Raw genomic sequence first — 12,608 nt, forward strand, 5'->3', positions numbered from 1 at the left:
CCATGGTGAGCATTTATTGAATGTTTTTCCCTACTTTCTAGAATAGATCCTGCCTTATGCTAGAAGGGAAGTACCTCAAGGCAAGTGCCTTGTGTGTATGACCTCCCTCCAAAACTTCCTAACTATCCCTACACTATACAGTGTTGTGTGGTCTAAAGGGGATAGTAAATTGTGCCGTTCGCACACTCTCATGATGTACGCTGTTTCCTTTCAAGCTCACATATTCCTTCCCCTGCTCCTTCAACGATGCTCTCCTCTCATTATTCTGTCCCAATTCCTCTCATGTTCGCTCTTACTCCCTGCCACTTCCACTGTCTTTCTGATGTCTTTAACTACTTCTGGGACTCGCCTCCACTCTTTGATGTAACTACAATCTCTTACATGCTTCTCCTGCTTCATCCCCACTCCTCCAAACTACTAATCTCTCCTCCACACTACTAAAACCATCTCTGTACAACTACTCCCTCCCCCCACAGTCACTCTCTAGAGTATCCGAGGGCCCTTGGGGGTGCTATAAGAACCCAGAGATCAATACAAACACTCCAAGAGGGTCTACCTGAACCCAATGGTACACTAGGGGTTACCAGAGAACAGAAAGCATGAGAAACACCACAAGGGGTGAGCCAGACCCAATAAAACCACAAGGGGTTACGAGATAGGAGAGAACATGAGAAACGCCCCGAGGTGGTGAACCTGAACCTAATAACCCACAAGGGGTTACCAAAGAGCAGAAAGCACAAGAAATGCCTGAGGGGGTGAACCTGAATTAAACGATCTGCAGTCTCAAATTGTACACTTAAGGAACAAAGTTCTCATCTTGAACAAGACTTTGCAGGGAGGGTTCAGGATTCCCCTTCAGTGTAGGAACTTTGTTGTGAACCTTAGAGCTAGGCATAGGACTGGAAACCAGGAGAGAAACCAAAAGACATTTGAACTTCGTTTTTGAACTGTACGACCAGGCTAAGGATTGGAAAAGCCCTGGAGAAGACGATTCGAGACTATGTCTTTTTGTTTCCTTTGTTAGTGGTAGGGACAGCAGGGTAGCACAGATTTGGACAGAGGACAAGGTTGATTTATGTAAGATGTCCTGACGAGCACCCTTTTGTTTTTTGTAGATTAGGGAACCTATACCTTAGAAGTTACGACTAGGTGAGGCATTTTCTTTTACATTCATAAACGCGAGCGTCTTTAAAACTGTTCATTTGTCTGTCTGCTCTGTGTGAACTACCATACCACAAACACGTTTTTTTCTGTTACATACAGTTTTTTTTCTTACAGATTGCACCCATGGTCCTGTTCTTTCAGGAGTGCTTTGAAATATGGTGGTGATAGGATGTTGTAAATAACAAGAAAGGGTCGAGAACATGTTTGGAGTAAAGACCGTATGAGCAGGCAATGTAAAAAGATTTGGACCTGAGAGTTGCTTCATACTGAAGATCTTAATGCCCGTCCTCTTAATGTGACAGACAATACCACACATGTTAATAAGACCTATAAATGAGGTGCAGTATTACATTGATACAATGTTAGGAAGGGAGAGGCATGGTATGGAAGGTGAGACGAGATCATCATGTAGGATTGAGTCTTTATTGGAGGTGACAAAGTAGCAATAATTTGGGAAGCAATATTAGCACCTTTTGGGAGAAAAATGAAACTGGGTATTTGGTTGGAAGATTATGGGTTTTGAGAGATAGAGGTTTATGAGGAGAGCCTAAGCAAACTACTTATGTTGGACTATGCGATTTTGGTGATGTGGATGAAAAAAGGGATGAGTGTCCTGGAATTGTGACCTCTTCAAACTAATAAACACAAATCTGTTACGTTACGAACACGACTCTCGTTGCTGTTTCCGTGAAAGTGTTTTGGGTCATGGAACTGTTTTGTTGTGTCGACATTTTTAATTTCAGGGTAATGTATATATGGGCAGATTCTAGTTTATATTTTTTTAATTCCTTCCGTTAGGATTTCACTCAGGATTTTGAGGTCCAACAACTGTATGATTGCAACTGGATTGTAGTGAACTGCTCGACTCCAGCCAACTATTTCCATGTTCTCAGGAGGCAGATACTGTTGCCATTCCGCAAGCCGGTAAGTGGGGTACCAGCGCAGGATGTCAGTGAACCAAAAATCAGGAATGTTAAAATTGCTGAAAGTATGAACATTGGCTTAACATCAAGCATTGTAGTCTTTTTCTCTTGCAAATCGAATCAAGACGGCTTTGCAGTGTTCCATTATATATACACTTGGGACATTTTCATCTAGGAATTGTCAAATAAAGTGCTCTAATGAAAATCTGCATTCATTTGTCTTAGATCGGCATCTATTAGTAGTCACAATATGCTGAACGACCTAGTGGTCTGCTTAAACATAGTAGTTTTACATTGATCAGTCAAGAATACAAATATAGTAGGAAAACAATACTGAGAAAGATGGGAGAGGAGAAAAAAGGAAAAATGTGTACTCTGTAAGACAGCGAGAAAGATTATTCTTAGGTTTCCAAAGGCACATGAGAAACAGCGCCCACCCCCCAAATAGTGTTTTCCCTGTTTTAGTGTAAAGTAAGAGAAAGCACCCTTGTAAAATCAAAGCCTACAAGCTATAGCACTGAAACACTTTTCAGTAAAAGTGGTTTGCAAAATAGGCATTCTTTATCCTTAATTTTTCAGGTATATATTGGTAGAGAACGCTGCAATCTTCTCCATCACCACAATCTCGGAGACATTCACCCACCAATAAATGATTACAGGCCCACTGGGAGATTTCTAAAATTGTGCTAGTGTTCAACAGGCAGCATTTAAAAGGCACGTATTCAAGGCTGCAGTCACATCCGACATTGGGCACATTCCCTTCTCATCTCCATCTCCAAGGATTATCACCCATGGGTCTAGGGGTAATTGAATAACAGTTTCTTTAAAGTGGGCGATCACCTTTCACCAAAACGAGTGAGCTTTTGGGCACCTCCAGCACATGTGACCCAGATCTCCAATTTCCCTGTAATTTCTCCTCCAACACTCAGGGCAGAGTTGGGGAGCATCTTATGTAAACTCAAGGGAGTTGTTTACCAGCGGCAACAGATTTTTGACATTTGGAAGATCCTTTCCCAAATCCGATCCCAGGATTCCTCAGAAATGGATATTCTCAGTTCCTGCTCACATCTAACTATGTAAGTCTGGATATTCTACCCCTGTTAATGCCTTCACAAAAATATTTTGTAGGCCCGTAGGTTCTAGACCCTGCAGCCCTCTACACTTTGTTGGACATCCTGACAGAGCTGTAAATAATGCAACTGTTACTCTTCACTAAGATTAATGTTCGGGAGGGTGTTATATCCCTCTGCACAGTCTCTTTTCTTAGTGGTAAAAACTGACATTTGGTCACGTTGGACGTTCATAGGGCAATCACAGTATAAAGGTTAATAGCTCTGAACCTGCCATTGGATGCAGGGCAGATCTCCATACCCTCTGCAAGCCTCAGTGGATGATGTTTTGTCATTTCTGTCAAGTCTGTTGCATTCGGGAATGGATGTTTCTAATGGACTTCTTCCTCCCACGGATTCCCCATCTATGATATCTATCTCGTAGTTAAATCTACAAAAGGAAGGTAAATATTGAGTGTCATCACTCTTGAGAGACCGGGAGACCTACACACCCTTGGGCTTACTCCCAAACATCCACTATTTATTTTAAAAATACAATTGTATTAGTCATAAAACACATAATCACAAGATTGTTTCAAAACATAAAAATCAATGTCTAAAACCACAAGTTTCCTTCAAGAAGCAACTTATCCCACTTCCAACCATCTGGCACATATTTTCCCAAACCTTTGGGGGCACCCCCTGTCCCTATACACCATTTTCGCTAACTCAGCACAATAATCCACCCCCCTCCAGCCTTCTGTGGATATTTGGTAGCATGGCGGAACCCCACTCCATTGCCAACATTTTCTTGCCCATCATCATAGCAATCCTGATTAGGTTATTTTCTTGAACACCGAATCCCGACTCCCCCCATACATGTATAGCGTCAGTTTGGGGCACTCCGGTATTGGTCGCCAACTTATATCTAAATAGGTCCCAGAAGGACTTCACCCTGGGGCACTCCCAGAACATATGGTAAAATGAGCCCACTCCCACTGCACATTTCAAACACCAGGAGTCTGCTGCCCCCACATTCGATGAAGGCGATCCCTGCTGTAGTACACCCTGTGTAATACCTTGTATTGTATTACGCTCAATCGCATAGTTATGCACCCTTCCCTCAGGGAAGTCAGCACCTCAACCCAGTCTTCCTCCTCTAAAGTTCCCAGGTTCCCCTTCTCTCTAAGAATCAGCAATGGTTTGGATGTGAAACTATTTAGCATCTGATATTCCCGCGTTATTGCCTTGCCCCGGATTTCCCCATCCATGATGTTAGTCTCTATCGAAGACCTGTCCAGTACGTCCCATGTATCCTGCCGTTGTTGAGCCATGGCGTGTTGCAGCATTGTGTATGTATAGCGATCGGGGGCGTGGCTAACTGGCCATGGAATAGGACGTGCCGCGTGAGGAGCTCCTGATGATCCGACTCTATTTTTGCCAAATTTACCTACTAAAACTGCAACGAGCGCCTAGAACTTTGAGGGTCAGGTGTCGGAAGCTGCAAGATACGTGAAGCTTGCTGGAGAAGCTCATAGCCCCCGAGAATCGTGAGATATATATGTTTTTGTCGGTGCGATTGTGGGGCTGCTGCGACACCAAGATGGCGGCTAACAAAGGAAAGGCCTCCGAGGGGAAACTAAACTGATTCCCTGGACCTGCGGGACACGGCTGCGGTAAATGCCTGGAGAAGCAACACAATTGGGTGATATGGCAGAGTGGTCGAACCCACGAAAACGCCCGGCCTGATATACGCGAATGGAGCCTCGGCGATCTGACCGTAAGAGGGGATGACATTGGATGCTTGGGTGACGAGGCCTGTGGAAGTTGCATGGGGAGTGCGAAGCCATAGCCCATCCACAAGACAATCCGATGTGCCATCTCTAATGTGCGTTTGGCGACCTGAAAGCCTGACCATTGCCGGACCGAGGACGGTGCGACAATAGCACTAAAGCAAAGGCGCACAGGAGCAGCGAGAAAGCGCCATGTCGGCGAAAGGATTGAGAGCTAAGACCAAGCAACCCACGATGGAGACTTTCACGAGAACGCAACGGACCCCCTCAACATCTGTGCAGAGCGCGATCGAGACCCCCGCGGAGGATGCCCTCGAAGGGGACAAGCACCAGATCCTTGAAGCTATAACGCGGCTAAGCGCCAAATGGGACTTGGCAATGGCGGAGCTACGCACAGCTCTGGAGAATAAGATCGTTGCCGTAGGCACAGAACTCACCCTGCTTCGCCAAGATGTTATGGCACTTGCAGAAAGGTCCAGCGGTTTGGAAAGTGGGGTGAAGATTAACACAGATGTTAGCACGAGCAATGCGAAGGAGATCCATGTCTTAAAACAACAGGTCGCTAACTTGGAAAATCGGGTGGAAGAGGCGGAAGGAAGAGCGAGGAGAAACAACATTCGCGTGGTTGGCCTTCCGGAGGGAGAAGAAGGCCAAGATCCCAGAAACTGTGTTGAAAACATGATCCTGCAAGAGATCGGAGCTGGTAATCTCTCGCAGGGATTTACGGTGGAGAGGGCGCACCACGCCCTGATGAGGAAGCCCCGGCCGGGGGCCCCACCAAGACCGATCATCGCGAAGATCCTAAATTACAAAGATAGAGAGAAGGTCCTCGAATACTTTCGTAAGGGCGGCACGATCAAGAGAGCATCCACTAACATCACAGCGTATCCGGACTACACAATGCTGGTAAAGAGGCAGAGGTACAGCTATGTAGCCGTCAAAAGGAGGCTGAGAGCAGCAGGAATCAGATATATGCTTCTGTACCCGGCACGGTTGAAAGTGCTACATATGAACAAAGCGCTCTTTTTCGATGCCCCCGAGGATGTTGTCACATGGTTGGACCTGCAGGGCTGCCCGGAACAAGAAGCAGATCGGGATCTGCAGGATCACACCAAATGAAAATCCAGTAAGGAAAAGGACCCTGATCGTATGGAGAAGCTGGGCCTAACTGAACTTTTTACACGATCCGAGCCTGGCGCTCGATTCAGACTGGAATATAGTGAGTGTAACTGTAATCGGTAACGATTTGGCAATCGATTGTGTAATGTTTTTTTTGGGAGGAGCAACAGAACGCGGACGACCTACCCCAATAGACTATTAGTTTCAGCGGCCATTAGGGCGGCTATATCCTACTGGACCCTGAGTAGCGGCTAGCGCTCGGCAGGGCTAGATGTGGGGATGCCTGAGATCCAGGAATGGAGCTGGGCAACTGTTGGGGAGGTTACTGTTGGGGGAGGGGCGGGAGGGCAGAAAGTTGGGGGATGGGGAGTTGAGTGTGCGTGTGGTTATGGGGAGCATAAGTTTTGAGTTGAGCCTATTTGGGAGAACCAGCTTGCGGCACACGCGGTGCATGAAGGGACATAATCGATGGAGAATTGGGTGGTGGCTTATTAACGACCTATGGGGGACCTCAGGATAATAACGCGGAACGTCAGGGGCCTTAACAGCTACCTGAAAAGGAACAAGATCATGATGTATCTGAAAAGGCAGAAAATAGACATTGCATTACTACAAGAAACGTATTTGACGCGGGAGAAGTTGGACCTAGTTAAGAGAAAGTGGAAAGGGACCGTAGTGGGCTCGCCATACTCTGCATATGCCCGAGGGGTGCTAATCTGGGTGGCATCGCATGTCCCGTTCAAACTGACACAGGAGGTGGTGGAAACGGATGGAAGGATGGCTATATTGCGAGGGCTGGTAGAGGGCAGGGAGGTATGCATAGTAAACACGTATGCCCCCAACCAAAACACAGCAGCATATTTCAGAGCCCTGAGCGCCAATCTTAGTGTGTGTATGGGAAGCGCAGTGATCTGGGGAGGGGACTTCAATTGTGTGTTGGATCCGGCGGTGGACAGGTCAGATGACAGGGTAAATAAGCCTAGCCCAGCGGCGAGAGCGTTGCGGACGCTGCTAACAGATTTTGGTTTTACAGATGCGTGGAGGATGAAACACCCCACTGAGAGGCAATACTCACACTATTCGTCCCCGCACCAACTGCACACTAGGCTCGATTATGTCTTTGTTACAGCAGATGTGATGGCCGAGATTACCCAAACCGAATACAAGGCCAGGGTCCTCTCGGATCATTCGCCCCTGACCCTCGGTTGGCAATATTGCCCCCCGAGGGCGAAAATCCCTACATGGCGCCTCCGGGCGGAGGCGCTCAAAGACCCAATCTTTAGAGAAGATATAAGGGAGGAGATTGCCAACTTTTTTGTAGAAAATACTGGGAGTGTTGACTCTGCGGGCACACTATGGGAAGCTTTTAAGGTGGTGATGCAGGGGGCGGCCATTGCTAAGTCAAGAGGGTTACAGGGTGGGGTTTTGGCTGACCTACAGAGGGCGGAAACTGAGCTGGAAACAACGCTGAAGAGCGAAGAGGTAGACACGGAGCAGGTACTCCAACTACAGCAACAATGCGCAGGGCACTGGGAAAGACTCTGCAATCTTAATTATAAAAAATATGTCGAGAGGCAGCACGCAGGGGGAGACAAGACGGGCCGCCTTTTGGCCTGGCTATACAAAGCGAGACCCCTAAGTCCCCGATTAGGACCATTATTAGGGAGGAACGGAGAGGAGGTGGCCACGCAAGAGGGTGTTAACAAAGAATTTGTGGAATATTACAAAGTGCTGTATGGAGATGATGAGATAGGTGACCAGCGCATGATAAACGAAACGTTAGAAGACATAGGGCTGCCCAAGATAAGCGACGAAGAGAGGGAGGAGTTAGATGAGCCAATCACGTTGGAAGAATTAGAAGAGCTAGTAAAGCAGCTGCCCACTTGTAAGGCCCCAGGGGCAGAAGGGTTCCCCAGCGAATTTTATAAAGTATACAAGGAGGAAATCCTCCCCCCCATGCTGGATATGTTGAATGAAGCGTTTGAGATAGGACGGTTGCCTGAGTCACTTAGAGAGGTGATTATAATACCGCTGCCCAAGCCCAATAGACCGGAGCACAGAGTTGGTTCCTACAGGCCCCTGTCGATGCTCAATCAAGACAGCAAGATTCTCACAGCTGTTCTTGCGAACCGATTGCGGAAAGTGATTGGTAGACTCATACATCCTGATCAGACGGGTTATGTCCCGAACAGGAACATTACACACAACCATAGGCGACTTCATCGGGTAGTCGAATGGGGTGTCAAAAACGAGGGTGGGATGGCAATAGTGTCTCTAGATGCGGTCAAGGCTTTTGACTCGGTTAAGTGGTCATGGCTATTGGCTGCTTTGGAAGGGTATGGAATGGGGCCGTGCTATGTCAGGTGGGCCAAGATGTTGTATAGTGAGCCGCTCGACTGGAGCGATGATATCCGAAAGATGGCAACTTGGCAGAGGCACCAGACAAGGGTGCCCCTGCTCCCCGATGCTTTACATCTTGGCCCTGGAGCCTTTGGCAATATACCTTAGGGCACAATACGAGACGATTGGCATTGAGGTGGGAGGGGAACAACACTTGATATCCTTGTATGCGGACGATCTGTTGCTATATTTACAACACCCAGAAGAAAACCTCTTATACATACTCGAAGTGATGGAAAGGTATGCAGAGTTGTCGGGCATCTCGATAAACCCCCAAAAGTCTGTCATGTTCCCATTAGGTAGCTATAGGGGGATCCCTGCAGGAGGTCTGCCGGTGCTACAGGTACCGTGGGCAACACGCTGTTTTCGCTATTTGGGCATAGATATATATCACACGGCGCAGGACGAACACAGACACAATACGGAAGTAGCCGTTGAGAAAATCAGAAACAGCATGCAATTCTGGGCAAGATTGCCCTTAGCGATGATGGGGCGGGGGGCTATGCTCAAGATGGTAGTTCTGCCCAGGCTATTGCATTACTTTAGCAATATCCCACACATAATACCCAAGAAGTTTTTATAGTAAATTGAACAGCATGTGTAGGGACTTCTTGTGGCACGGTACCCGAAATAGGGTGGCGTTCTGGAAACTTCAGAACTTTTACGAAAAAAGAGGTATCAGACTGCCTCATTTCGAGGTTTATTATTTGGCAGGACAATTGCAATATGTGGCTAAGTGGCTCTCCGATGAAGTGACCCCTGAGCACAGGGTACTTGGGCAGGACTGTGCCCCGTTTTATTTGAAAGAAATGATCTGGCTGTCCGAAACTGACATGAGAGGGCGCCCTGCGATGTTGAAGCTGGGGCGGAAAATTTGGCGTAGGGCTTGTCGCCCAATGGAGGTCCCATACCCGTGCCTCCCGCAGGTACCGTTGGTTGCTTTAACAGGGGGGGATGATCAGTTAAGGGTGATTGTTAGGAACTACTGGGGCTGGCGACGTTAGGCGATGTCTGGCAGGAGGGATCCATTAAGGAGTTTATAGAACTCAACGAAGAGGTGGGGCTACACACGGGGCAATACGTCACATACATTAGATTGGTGCGAATGATTAAGGGCACCTGGCCAGAAACAGTTCTGATAGAAGAACCAGATGCAGTTTTGGAAACAATGTATGATATGTCTGAAGGAGGTCATGAGATCTCGAGACTGTACGAGATGGTGATGGCTAAGGTGGGGAAAGATTTGACGCATCTGAGATTGGACTGGGAGATGGAAGTGGGGGCCCCGATGGAGGACGGGATGTGGGAGCGTGCCCTGGGCTACCACAAAAAAGTATCTAGAAATGCCAGATTAAAAAAAATTCAGCTGTATGTAATGCATAGGGCATATATGACCCCCTTGAGGATATCTAAGTTCCGAAATGCTGGCATACAAGTGTGTCCTAAATGTAACCTAGAAAACGCTGACATGACACATATGTTTTGGTCGTGCCCGATTATTAGATGCTACTGGAGTGATGTGGCGCAGAAACTAGCTGATAAAGGGGTTACTCTGGTTATAGACACGGCTTGGGCCTGCTTACTGGGTGGGTTCCCTAGGTCGCGGAAACTCAAACATATTGAGAAACTAAGAAATCTGGCGTATGTACTGGCGAAACGTAGGATCGCTATGGGGTGGAAGAAATGCCACAAACCTAAGGTGGATGTATGGTGGAAGGATCTACAGAAATGGGCGGAGGCTGAAACGGTGGCATGGCAAGAGGCGAGCAGCCGGGCTGATGAGGGGGAGGTGGGCACCCTATTGGCCTGGAAGGCGCTAATAACAGAATTGTTTGAAGTAACATCAAACCCAAATGACTCCGGAGAAGACGAAACTCAGCTGCATGTGCCAAACACTGTAAGAGATGGACAAATAGGCTCACGGGGGGAGGGTGGGATGATGGGAGCAGTGACTACGATCACTTGATGTGCAATTGAACCATTATGATCATGCTGCTTGTTTGGTTTTCGTTGTTTTTGTTTGTATAAAATCAATAAAAGAAATTAAAAAAAAAAAAAAGTGTATGCATAGCGATCACAATCCCATAGGCCATACTCCTCTTGCAATAGTTGGAAGGGGCGAGTTGATTCTGTTCCAGGATATCTTTAATTTCTGATGTTTGTTAATCTGCTTAGAATCACATGCTGTGCATAGGTCCGACATCCAGTGGTCACTGCGGAGTATTGCCTTTTGTTTTTCGTAGTCGAAAAGGGGGCGTCGACAAGGCGTGTCTGTAACACTATCCCTATAGTGACGTGCGTTGTACCCACAATCCCTCACGCGTCGAGGTCCCTCAGATTGTTTTTTTCCGCCCAGCTACTGGTTGCCTTTATGCGGAGCTCCTCGAGAGACATTGCCAAATAGTTTCTTCGACCTTTGGTCGTTTGTTATTAATATCAATAACGTAGATCCCTCCCTCGACGCAGAGCCGTTTCTCCGCAGAGCAAGATCTTCGACGGAAGGACGAGCGCAGGGGATCCTTCGGCGCTGCCGAACATGTGGCCTGGCCTCGCCGGCCATACACAGTAGGGAGAGTGGGGTTTTGTGGTCTTTCTTTCTTTTCTTTAAGAATGCCTTTTTCTTTCTCCTTCCTCTCTTTCGAGGTCGTAGTCACACTTATTACCCTCAGCTATGGAGAGGACGCCATTTAGGTTTTGCCCGCTTTGCAAGGGTAAATATACCTGGAAGAATAAGCACAAACGGTGCAACCGTTGCTTACCCCTCGATCACCAGGACGACGGCTGTGCGGCCTGTAAATTACTAAAGCCCAAAACTCTAAAAGACCGCAGGGTCAAAAGGTGGGCGGCCTACGCCATGTCTAGGCCTGACTCCTCGCCCGCTGCCGCCGCCGCCGAGTGTGACAAGGACAGTGACTACACGGCCCCCGTAACGGAGGCTGTAGACCTCTCAAAGGAGCGTTCACGCTCCTCGTCGTCCGTCCCCGGCCCCGACAAGCCCGGCTCACGCCCAGCTTATGGGGATGAACACCCCGGCGACAAGGACGCAACCAGAAAAACACCAAAGCACATACCCCCAGGCACACATTCGTCAAAGACGAAGGTAGCCATAGCGCCAACGGGGACGCTGGGCCCACCGACGTCTTCCACCGACCGTAAGGGTCGTCAGCCCTCCCTGCCACCGCTTCCGCGACAGGCGACTGGGCACCCTAAAAATAAGGGCGCTAACACCAAAATTTCCGCCGACGCACATCGCAAGAGCGCTCACGTTGCCAACAAGGACTCGATGACCAAGGACTCGACGGGCAAGGACTCGGCGATCAAGGACTCGACGAGCAAAGGCTCGACGTTTCATAGCGCGACGGCGACCGATCCCTCGGAAGAGAGAATGATCGCCGAAAGCCTCGCGCGCATTGCATCTAAGGACGGCCAAAGACGTACGGCGAGTGAAATGCCAAAAACCGCGCACAAGGCCAAAGATACGCCGAAAGTGCCGGAAAACAGATCAGGCCAGTTCCCGACGCCGACAGAAGGCCCTAGCCATCAAGAAGGCTACTCAGAAGGCGAAGGCTCTCTTTCTTCGACGTTATGGGACAGAACCAGACAATTACAGGAGGAAGAAACCCCCTTTTCTTTCCCAGACCGTCCTGGCCGACCTCAGTGGACCTTTGAAAGGTTCCAGACCTGTATGGACAAACTAGATAGGTTCATGTCCATCCCAGAAGACAGGGCACCCAAGAGACCAAGGGAGGCACCCCTGGAGAGTCCAAGGGCTAAATACCAGAAGTTTTATAACCCCATACAGGAGGACATAAACTCTTACAATCCCACTGAGGAAGACACCTTCTTTCAAGAGGAAGATGAGTTCACCTATGTTGAGGACCAACAAGAAGAGGAAGGTTTTCACGAGGAACCTAACCTATGTGAGGAAGGATTCCAGGAAGACACAGGCGAGGGCGACCCAAATCCCTGGCAGTCACCGGCTAGGTCGACTGACACAGGCAGTAGCAGTATAGTCATCAGGTCTACTGAAACTACACCAGTCAGGAACCCTTCGCCTGTCGATGATCAACCCACCTTCAATGCACTGCTGAAGAAGGCAGCAGCACATTTCGAAATCGAAACTGGGGAGGTCACCCCAGACACCGATTTTGTGGAGAGGA

General features: G+C 48.3%; 1 protein-coding gene across 9 annotated transcripts in view; it reads left to right on the top strand.

Annotated features, from left to right (window-relative positions):
* The window catches only part of OGDHL (oxoglutarate dehydrogenase L), a 2,607,259-nt gene that overhangs the window by 2,429,259 nt on the left and 165,392 nt on the right, over positions 1-12,608 (top strand). For all 9 annotated transcript variants that reach the window (XM_069610806.1, XM_069610810.1, XM_069610809.1 and 6 more), the window contains one exon: positions 1,963-2,088. In XM_069610806.1, the coding sequence (XP_069466907.1) occupies positions 1,963-2,088 (126 nt within the window). The remainder of the gene's footprint in view (positions 1-1,962; positions 2,089-12,608) is intronic.

Source organism: Ambystoma mexicanum, chromosome 8, assembly GCF_040938575.1.
Source record: "Ambystoma mexicanum isolate Mex_15411 chromosome 8, UKY_AmexF1_1, whole genome shotgun sequence".
NCBI lineage: Eukaryota > Metazoa > Chordata > Amphibia > Caudata > Ambystomatidae > Ambystoma > Ambystoma mexicanum.